This window comes from Acanthisitta chloris, unplaced genomic scaffold, assembly GCF_000695815.1.
Source record: "Acanthisitta chloris isolate BGI_N310 unplaced genomic scaffold, ASM69581v1 scaffold29237, whole genome shotgun sequence".
Lineage (NCBI taxonomy): Eukaryota > Metazoa > Chordata > Aves > Passeriformes > Acanthisittidae > Acanthisitta > Acanthisitta chloris.
Window position 1 is genome coordinate 1 of NW_008682635.1, and position 10,879 is coordinate 10,879.

Here is a 10,879-nt window from a genome sequence, read left to right on the forward strand (position 1 = left end):
AGGTGGGTGAGGGGAGCGGGGCACGGGCAGCACCGAGACTCGTGGTGCCCAGCAGTGTGCTCTGCTGCCTCCGGTGCGGAGCTGTGGGGTCATGAGATCCACCGGGTCGGAAAAGATATCCAAGATCATCGAGTCCAACCCCCCCGTGGTCACTAGCCCATGGCACTAAGTGCCACATCCACTCTCAGCTTGAAAACCTCCAGGGATGGGGAATCCACCACCTCCCTGGGCAGCACATTCCAATGCCTGAGCACTCTCTCCAGAATAAAGCTCTTCTCTCCAGAATAAAGCTCTTCCTAATCTCCAACCTAACCCTCCCCTGGCAGAGCTTGAGTCTGTGCCCTCTTGTCCTGCTGCTGTTGCCTGGGAGCAGAGACCAACCCCCACCTGACTCCAACCTCCTGTCAGGGAGTTGCAGAGGGTGATAAGGCCTCCCCTGAGCCTCCTCTTCTCCAGAGAGCTGTAGAGGCTGATAAGGGTCATGCCTAGGAGCCCTTTTCTCATGGGAGACCCTGGGACACAGCGAGGAGATGCCATTAAAACGTGGATATCTGAACCTTGCTGCAAAGACAAGCCTTGGGCCTGTGTTTAAGGACAAAGCTTACAAACCCTGTGCAAAACGCAGTGTTGGTGCTGTGGAAGGTTTAAGGGTTGGCTCCCTTGGAGATCGTTGTGCCCACACGTGATGAGAACTATGTTGGTAGGGACATCTGAGAGGGTGATGAATGCCAACAAATCTGATCTGGGCACGGGGCAGCTGTGGTGGCCTGTTTGGGGTGGCTGAGGCACCACGTGGGTATTGCTGAGCAGACCAATTTCTCAGCTGCCAGACTGACCCAGGGGTTATGCACCAGCTGTGAGAGAGCAAGGAGCTCAGTGCTTCTGTCCTGCTCAAAAAACAAGGATTGCAATCATTTTTCGTGGCCTTGTTTGTTCAAAGAGCAGAAATGCAGATTGCGTCTGGGTAGAGCTTTAAGGCTCAGAGTATGGACTTGGAATTCAGTTGGATTCTTCAAAGGTGAAAACAGCATTCTTGGAAGGATGAAAACTAACATGTTTTCTTGTTTCTAGCTTAATATGCAGCAGCTGCACTCTTCCCTCTTGTGGCTTCAACACAGGTAAGTGTTGCCTCTGAAATGCAGAGTTTAGATTAAAACTACTGTGTGGGTTCCTTACAGCAACTGGCCTGGAGTTCCCTTGTGTCAGGGTATCACAGGATCAGCACTGGTAATGCAGTAATTGCCTGGATGCTCACTGCGATGACTGGGGAAAGTCAGGTGTTCCTTTGTCCTGGAGAGTGTTTGTGATGCTCCTGTTGTTTCTGAGCCACTGCTTATCCTGTGACCAGGCTACAACAGTACTCCAGGTCCTTTTTTGTCTTCAGTGCTGCTGTTTGACCATTGACAGCAATAAATGGCAGTTTGGGGAAAAGTGCTTGTTGCAGGAAATGTGTCCCTGTGGGGATTGATGTGAACTGACTCAGAGCCTGTGATGGTTTCAGTGTAAGAGTAGTGGACAGAAATGATTTCTGAAAACTCTATGCTGAGGCTTTTGTCTGCTCAGTGCCAGAGGTGCTCCCCTTGCTTCTGAAAACTCCTGAAACTGTTGTTGCATTTGTTTCAGATTTGCTACCACGTGTGACCACTTGATGCTGCTCCACAAGGTAAGAGACAGTTCCTGAGATCTGAACATAAAATGATGCTTAGGGTTTGCGTAGAAAGCTCTGATCACACCAGTCAGCAGCTAAATTCTGTTTTCCCTCTGGTGCCACAATGATGACCCTTATTTGCTACTCTTGACCTACAGTGTGATGAACACTTTTACCACCATGACAATTATCTGAGGCACAACAGCTTTGAATTCCCCTCCATGTTTGATTGTTGAATGTACTGGTGATAAGCTTTTTTTTCTTTCAGGGTATGAATTGGGCCATCAGAAGATGTGCAGAAGGAACATGACCTGGTGAGAAATGCAGTTTATGAAGGGGGGGGAGATTTCCATGGAGCTGTTGAAACACTAATGGGAAGGGAAGGGTTGGATGTGTGAAATGGGAGGGAAGTGCTTGATTCATTATCAAGTATTTAGTCTGTACTGAGATTAATTTCTGCTAAGACACGGGACAGTTGGTAGTATTCAAAAACTGAATGTTCTATTGGGAAAATTCAGTTTCAAAAGCTGTCACAAGGGGTGATGGTTCCAGAGCAGATACAGTGATGATGGCATAGTTCAGCAGAGCATCCTGTGACGAACACTTCTGTCTTTCGCTCCTATCTGAAGTATTTTGCTCCTGGGATCACTGGCTGGGAGTTCTGGGCTTGGCCAGGATCTGAAGGAATCTGATGTTTTCTCTCTGCTTCTGTTGCAGGCGCTGGGAGATGAAGCCCAAGCTGTGCAAGGTAAATAGTGCACTGCCTCCTGTGTTTAGTGTCCCTGCTGTGTGGGAGGGCTGTGTGTGATGACAGCATAGTTCAGCAGATGCCCCATGGTGATCATGCTGTTATGTCTTTCGCTCCTGTCTGACACAGCCTCCCATAGCTTAGGCTGTTCAGACAAGTCCTGTGGAAAGCTGAGGGTGAAGCACTTTTGGGCCATCGGTGTGTTTTGAAAAAAACTGATCATCTGAGATCATAAATGGGCTAAAATATTAAAACTTTAGTAGGATGAACAGCAGGATAGACGATGGGCTGTGCTGAAATGAAACACAGAGTGCAGCAGAATAAGGCTGATCTGCTCTGAGTTCTGATAGTGTTTTGTTGCTTTGCAGGCTGTCCTGCACAGAGAACACCTATGCCTCCTGGGTGAGAAGCTGTGTCACCTCGTGGTGAAGATAAAGCCTTCCTACCTAAAGGTGATTGAAAAACAGTTATTTTAGATAAATGCTGCTTTTGTCTGTGTTGCATCTCTGCTTGGGAGTTTGTTTTAGAGATAACAGGGTCTGCTAATTCATTTTGTTTCTGGAAAGTGTGAAGTAAGTATACTCTACCCTAAATGTGCTTTCAGCTTTCTGCATGCTTCACAATGCAAGCATGAAATAATTATGGTAAAGATGTCTAGAATGTGCCTGATCAGGCTAAGTAAATGGTGAATCCCACAGCACTATGAATTTAGTGCCTGAAATGCTTTTCCTGATTCTGCACAGCTTGGATGATTACATGTCGCTAAACTCTGCAGTTCAGTTTCAGCAGCCTCTGGAGCTGGGAAATGTGGGAGAGTGCTGGGAGCTGACCTCACACTCTGCTGGTGGAATGGGATGGGAGTGTTGCAGCCTACTGTAGATGATGTTGAATCAGGTCTCCGATCCCCATGAGGATAAAACTTGACCAAACTCTGATACAGTATTTTACTGGAACTCTTCTTACACTAAAACCTGCTCCTGGGCCCTGACTAATAGGAAATTTTCCTTTGCAGGCTTCCAGAATGGTTCTCCTTGCAAGGTAAGTACTTGTTCTAACTCTACAAGTATTAACATTTCGAAGTACACCCAGAGGTGAAGTATTTAACAGCTGGGGGGAAGGGGCAGGGGGCTGCTGCTGGCTGCTGCCTGCCTCTCAGCCAAAACAGGAAGATGCTAAAGGGGAGAACAGCTGGGTAAAGCCCAGCCTTGGCAAGCTGGTGTCTGCCAGCTCTCCCTGTGAGCTCATGAAGTAGCTCTATGGCACTGTTGGAGTTACTTGCCCTCCTCCCCATAGCAAACCTTAGCCCAGAGCAGAGCTGTGCAGGGACTGACAGTGGGAGCTGCCTGTGTGATGAGAGATGTGACTGCCCTGACTCCAGTTGTGGAGGTCTGCAATTAGCTCTATCTGACTGCAGGCACCTGACCTAGATTTCACCCTCCTGTGCTTGTTTCTGTGCTGTCCTGATGGTTTGCTTTGTTCCAGGTGTGCTGGAGCTGGGAAGTGGTGCAGTTAGTGGTGCTACCAGCCAAAGTAAGTTACATGGATGTGACTGAGCTATGTACATGGTAGGGGATGGGGAAGCTCCTGGCCTGTAATTGCAGTGTAACTGCAGCATTAAGCAGAGGGTTCCTCGAGCATTTTATTACCTTTACAGTAATGGACAAAGGAGTTTCTGGAAGTTTTACAATGTGACATCCCATTTTCTTTGTGTATCCTAGACTGGAGACTGAGAACTGGTGGATACTTTGTGACATGCTTCACTTGGTAAGCTGCTTGCTTCTCATTTGTCATAAGGGTTTTTTTTACTACTTCAAGTTGTTACCTGCTTTCTGTAACTAAAAAAACCCACTAGGGACCTCCACGAGTGTGTGGTAACTTGGTAGCACAGAGCACAGCCAGCCCAATTATTTGCTCTTTAGTTCATTGCTGGTTAAATTAAGCAGTGGGAGTAGCAGTCATCTTCAGTGGTTGAAGTCATGTGGGGAAATTACTTATCTCAGTAGCTGGATCAGAGTTTTTGTGTGATGTGCATGAAGATGTTGATGGGGGATAAGGTCTGAAATGGTGAGGTTAGATGCTCTAAGGAGAAACAAGTGACATAGTGTCAAGGTGCTCTTAGCATGTACTGTTTGTGATGAATTCTAAGCAATGGGAATCTCTCTGAATGAGGCTGAGGAGAACTCTTGTGCTGAAACAGTACCCACATGCTAAGTTACTCCTGAAGCACCACCAAGGAGCTTGTCTTAGTAAAGTTCCACTTGTTACAGGGTTGAAGCTCACGGGGAGTTTGTGTGAGAAGCAAGACAGACATGTCTGAGGTATGTATGGAGTACATGGGCTTTGGGAATTCCTGGAATACTGTTTTTGTGCTGAATGCCTGGAGTGTAGTGCCTAAAATTAGTCCCACAGGAGATCTGATTTGTTTTCCCTTCATTGTATTCTGATTCTTCCCCTCCCAGCTACTGTGGGAATAAACAGGATGTGCCTGAATGCACTTCTGGGTAGTTGTGAATTTGCTGTGGGAAGGAAAGGCTCTTTCTGAGCAGCTCCCAAGTGGTAAATTTGGTGCAGAGTCCTGACTGAACAGAAGAATTTGCCTTGATTCAAAATTGGGGGTTTATTGCTGGATGTCTTCAAGCAGTGGAAATAATAAATCAAGGAGCTGTGTGAGTGGAGACCACTGAGCTAGTGCAGTGTTGATGGAGCACAGCAGAGTGCCCAGTAGCAAATAAAACTCCTCTGCTGTTCTGTGAGCAGCACAAACACTGCACTCTGCAATTCAGAAATCCCAACAACCCTGTATGCTGAGATTGTCACTTTGCAGCAATTTCCCATCTTTTTATTTGCTCTACACAAATTGAGACAAATTGTAGATGATTGCTGTACAAACCTGTTTCCCAACAGAATAGTTCTCACTTAAACTTACAGGATGATTTCTATGGGACTTGAGTTGCATTCAGTGCAACTTTCTGTTGGGGAGAAAGAGTATAACAAACCAAGTAGTAGCTTTGGCCTTTCCCTGATTGTTCTGATGTCAGTAGTTGTGTATTTCCAATTCAGTTAGGATTTGTAGGCTTTGTATATGCTATTTGGGTGTTGTAACTTGAGCTTGTTGTGAGTTGCTAGCTGAGAGGGAAACCTAAAATTATTTTGGTGGCTAGGAATTCATAGATGAATAAACTAAGACTTGCATGCATTGCTGCTCTCTTATTCTGAAACTGCTTCTCTTTCTCAGGAAAGGAGTGTGCTGTCTGCAGCCTCACTGGGTGAGTCCACACAGCAGATGAGTTGTTAGAAGCTTGTGGGGGTGTTTGTAGCCACTGATGAAATTGATTCTGCCAAATGAATCACTGTGATATTACCCTTTCCGTTCCATTTTCCTCTGAGGTTACAAAGCTGCTGTGGAGCTTTTAGCACTTGTGCTACTGTATATGCTCATTGTGTTTTCTTCTTTAGGTGAGGAGACAACTCAAACTGCTATGTGAAGAACTGAGCAGGTGAGTGTAGCTGCAGTAATAATGACATTTATTTGCTGGAACAAGTGATGATAACCTTAGCTTGAACTCTCTCACTGAACAGAGATGAAACTCCAAGGTCTGATGTTCCCAACAAGTGCCTTGTGCTGGTTTGGTGCCTTATAATGGTTCTTATGTCTGTCTTAATAGGTGGAAGATTGCAGAATAATGAGTTACACTTGCATGAACAGCATTGTAAAAGCCAAGGTGATTTTTACCCCACTGGTAATGTTTTCCTAATGCTGATTGGAGACAATAAAAATTTGCAAACTCTACCTGTTGTTGTGACCTCCTTTCTGACTGGACCAATTTGCTGTAAAACAGCTCTAGGTTACTCTAGAAAAGCTTGAAGTGCTTGATTCAGAGCAGGGACTAAACTAGGTTGAAATGCTAGTCCTGCAAGTGTCATAAGTTGGGTGCCAAGTCCTGCTAAGTGTGCAGGCTGCAGTTGACCTGAGCAATACCCATATGTGGACAAAGCAAATAACTGAAGGAATAATTAGTGTGTTGTAGGTGAGTGCTAAACACTTAATGCTTGGACATTTGCTCTTAAAATGGTAGGTCACCAGCAAGCCTGGAGTTAAATGTTCAGGTGCAGATGTGCACAGTACAAGCACAGATAGAGCTTGGACTCCTTAAGCCTTTGTCACTGGATTCTTGGTCCAAACTGGTCACTGACATTAGTCTGGAGCAAGACAACATTTGGCCTGCATGAGGAAAAAGTGGGAGATCTTGATGCTGCTACTTTATGAGGCACTAAGGCCTGCTGAGGGGTTGGTGCTTCCCAAAACTCATAGGTTTCTTGTCTGAAAAACCATTTTAATTTCCCCATTTTTCTGTTGTCTCAGAGGTGATGTCAATATGGGGAAAATTAGCTCTATGAAGAACTTATTCTCCATAACACTTGAGCTATTGCTTGTAGCACTTCTAATGAGAAGTAAACTAGACATCCAAACTGTTTGGCAGGATTATTTTCCAATTATTAGTGTTCTCTAGAACCTTTCACTCAGAGGAGTAAGTTTGTCATACCTCCCTCCCACTCCACCTGGTACAATCTATTTGAGTTTAAGTTACACTTCATAGACAGAGCTGAAATGTTTTTTAGCCAGAATAGTATTTCATCCTAGAGAAAATGAATTAGACATTCTGTGTCCATGTGCAAATTAAATCTCTTCTGCACTAAAGCAAAAGCCATTAATAAGGTCTGGTTTCATCCAGAGCTGATTAGTAGCCTCTTCATGTTCCCCACCACCACATTACTTTTTAAAATACCACACTTCATTGTGCCTGTTGAAGAGCTTGAAGGGACTGTCATAGCCTGCAGTGTAGAAGAAGTCTTCATGGAATGGTTGGCCTCTGTTCCTTAAGGTTCTGGCCAAGGCTTCAGCTTCCTCAGCATATTTCTCTGGGGAGGCAAATCCACCGAAGGACCTGGTAGAAGTGCAAAGGGAATTTCTGGTAAGAGTTCAAACCTTTCTATATTCACAGAAGGAAGCTTGAGGCTTGCCAAGAGTTGAAGCACTTGTGATTAAGTTTGTAGTCTGAAGAAGTAGCTGTCAGGGAGAATATGGCAATTTATGCTGGTTTAGAAGGTAGGACTGAAACACCTAAGTTGTTTGCAGTTCTGAGTGTGTTAGCTGGCACAGGGCAAGTGTTGCCTTGGGTACTTTTCCTGTCAAAAAGAACTGCCATGCAGGTTTTGTGGGAGTTCAGGACTACAGACCAAGAGTGCTGGAAGAGTGGTTTAGCTGTTCTGTGGCACAGACTGACCAGGACAAGAGGATTCTGGAGGCTGCACCTCTCAAACCCACTGAAGAGTTGGCTGAAAAATGAATTGGTCAGTTCTCTTTGTTCTTAGTAAGATACCCAGCACAAGAAAGATTTCCAAATTCCAGTGAAGGATCTGAAGAGCAGGATCTCTCCTGTTCAGTAAGTGCAGCTGCTGGAGTGGGTTCACCTGCTCTCAGCTCTGCTGGGTTTGCTTACCGGACAAAGATTGCTGCTGCCTTCCGCTCCTCAACGAACACATCGGAGTCTGTGGGCTGGGGAGGGGAGTCCTGGTGTTCAAATGGCACAAAGAAAGAGATCTTGAAGTCTGTGCAGCCAGATTTCACCAGGCAGGTCACTGGCACTGTCATATCAATCTTCATTTCTAGAGGAGAGGTAAAACACCGAAGCTGCAGCCCCCAGTTTGTTATTGCTCTACACTCTTCAGCTTCAGCACCTGTTTGGGCTTCATGCCACTCCAACCCAGCATGTCTTACCTTTCTCATTTTTCCCTTGGATGTAGTGGAAGAGCTTCCAGAAGCCCTGGCGCATTGCTTCCTTCTGGGTCTCCCCTCTCACCACTGTGCTCACCCACTTGGCTGTCTCATACTGACGGAGCTCGTAGTCCTTTGCCTGAAAGGTAGCAAAAGTCACAACAACCATGAGAAGTGGGCACAAAGAGAACCTAAAGGCATAGCTACTTTTTCCAGATCTCTGTGAAAATATTGTTGCAGTTACCATTGTCTCTGTGGAGCTCCACCGAGGGGATTGCAGGTCCAGGGACAGGAAGGTTTGCTTGAAGGATTTGATCATCTTGACTGAGCTGAAAGGTAGACACAATTCATTGGCAACTCTTCAATCACTATGGTGGAAATGGGGCAGAAGAAAGCATTAGGGCTTTTCTGCCTGATGGTTCAGTTGTTGCTGAAATGTCACAGAACCAATCAGGTTGGAAAAGGGCTCTGAGATATCAAGTCCAACCTGTGATCTAACACAACCATGGCAACTAGACTGTGGCACTAAGTGTCATGTCCAGTCTCTTTAAACATCTCCAGGGATGATGACTCCACCACCTCCCTGGGCAGCACATTCCAGTGTCTAACCACACTCTGGGAAGAAGTTCTTGTCTGATCTAAACTTCCCCTGGCACAGCTTGAGACCATGTCCTCTCATCCTGTCACTTTTTGCCTGGGAGAAGAACCTGAGTCCCACTTGGCTACAGCCTCCTGGCAGGTACTTGCAGAGAATCATAGATTAGATACTAGAAAAAAGTATTTTACTGTTCTGGTGGTGAGACACTGTCCCAGGTTGCCCAGGGAGGCTGTGGCTGCCCCAACCCTGGCAGTGTTCACAGCCAGGTTGGATGAGCCTTGAGCAACCTGCTCTGCTGGGAGGTGTCCCTGCCCAGGGCAGGGGCTGGGGCTGGGTGATCCCTAACCTCCATCCCAACCCCTTAACATTCTATGATTCTATAATAGCTGATGCCTTAAAGGCCTTTAGCCCCAGAGTCTTGTGGATAAAAGATGTGCTGCATTTATGGAGTAAGTAGCTACTTCCCTGCGTGGCCTTCACATGGAAGGAAAAAGCTGAAAATGGGAAAACACTCAACTTCTCACTGTCCGAAAACAAAGGAAGTGAAAACCATCACAAATCGCTATGAAAATAATCACATCTGGTTAAAAGTCTTGAGATTTTAGGAGGCTTCATTTAGGATTTTTATCACTACCAGGCAGATCCTAGTCTGTAAGCTACATGCTGAGAAAGCCTCTGGCTTCTGTTTCATTCCTGTGTCCTTTGCATTTCATGTTGCAAAGACAGCACATAGTTGATTCAGCAGTCACCTTGATTCTTGGGATTTCAGCCTATGGTTTATCTGCATGTTTCTTGGGTAACAGAACATAACTGCTTTTGCAAAATCAACACCTGCCTTGTGCTTCTTGACTACTTTCTTGCCTTTTCCCATTTCCATATGACATGTAGACTACTGTTGAATACTATCAATCCCCTTCTGTACCCTGTTCAGAGTTCAGGAGTTTTCTCTTTGAGATCAGAGGTTGAAAACAACACCAAAACCCCTTGTGGCATTATTTCACTTGGAGTCCTGAAAGTCAGTCGTGCTCAAAGCACTCATGTGTTGAGCTTTTTCTAGCAGCTCCTTCAGTTATCATAGAACACAGGAAGGTTCTCCCAAGCCACACAGGAGGACACTGGTGCCAGCAATGAAGAGCAGGTGCTGTCCCCTCCCTGTCCCAGCCTGAAGGTACATCACCAGCACACCTGACCAGACTGATGGTCACCAGGGACTCTGCACTGCTGTACTCCAATAGACTTCTTGTCAATTGTATTTAAAGTCAACAAAGCATTCTGAAGCAGGAATCCATTTAACTAGGAGCAAACATGAGCTTTGCAATGATAAATATATACAATTAAACTGAAACTTCCTACAGGCATTTGTTTATGGCCATTTCAAAGTCAAAGATGCTGTTACTTTGCTGTCACTGCACTTTCTCTACTACAACATGATAGAAAACACAGTGCTCTTCTTCATGTGCTCCCTGGGTGTGTGAGAAAGCAGAGTAGTACATGTTTCTCTGTTTAACACTTGTAGTAGTTACTGAAGGAGTTGGCTCCTCTCTTCTTGCCATATCCAACCTCTCCCCAACACACCTCTGTGCTGGATAGATCTCACAGCTCAGTCTTCTATAACCTTATGGCCAGTATTGTCACTGACTGCATGTAAAAAACACTTCATTACATAAACCAATGCTTTGGGGTGGGAGAGACAAACTGAGAGGAATCCTCCAAATATCTGCAGTTGAACAATTTTTAGATCTACAGGAAAGCTGAGCTTTGAAATGTCTGTTCCTATGTCTGTAGGGTGTTCAGGTTTTCCTGCATCTGTTACTGCGTGGGTCAAAGGGACAGACAGCAGGTTACACCACTGCCACCAGTAAGTGTAGACAACATGCCACCCCACAAGCCACTAATGATACCAAGGAAGTGGAGAAATAGAGGTACTTACATTTTGAGCTGTCCTTATCCTTCTAGCTGCTGCAGTCTGTCCTGTTGAGGCTGCACATCCTCCTAAGATGCTGCATGTCAGTGTTTATTTGAGTTTGGGCAAGCTCCTCCCATGCCTCAACCCTACTGGAGGAGGGATGCTGTTATGAAAAGCAGAAGGCTGGAGCCTTGTGCTGCCCT

The 10,879-nt window shown here is 45.6% G+C and overlaps 1 protein-coding gene across 1 annotated transcript; it reads right to left on the minus strand.

Moving 5' to 3' along the window:
- Positions 1 to 7,068: 7,068 nt before the first annotated feature.
- HEBP2 (heme binding protein 2) lies at positions 7,069 to 10,879 on the minus strand. Its single transcript, XM_009078607.1, has 5 exons — positions 10,701 to 10,879; positions 8,417 to 8,501; positions 8,176 to 8,311; positions 7,898 to 8,063; positions 7,069 to 7,342 (listed from the first exon to the last, which is right to left on the minus strand). The coding sequence occupies exons 2-5, from the start codon at positions 8,489 to 8,491 to the stop codon at positions 7,168 to 7,170; spliced, it is 552 nt and encodes a 183-aa protein (XP_009076855.1). The 5' UTR covers positions 8,492 to 8,501; positions 10,701 to 10,879; the 3' UTR covers positions 7,069 to 7,167.

Excerpts from the sequence above, each read along its gene's own strand:
- HEBP2 (XM_009078607.1), bottom strand. The coding sequence starts at position 8,491 with ATGATCAAATCCTTCAAGCAAACCTTCCTGTCCCTGGACCTGCAATCC. Across the intron at positions 8,312-8,416 it reads GGAGCTCCACAGAGACAATG|GCAAAGGACTACGAGCTCCG; the intron begins GTAACTGCAACA and ends GCTACCTTTCAG. Across the intron at positions 7,343-7,897 it reads GCAGCAGCAATCTTTGTCCG|GTCCTTCGGTGGATTTGCCT; the intron begins GTAAGCAAACCC and ends CACTTCTACCAG.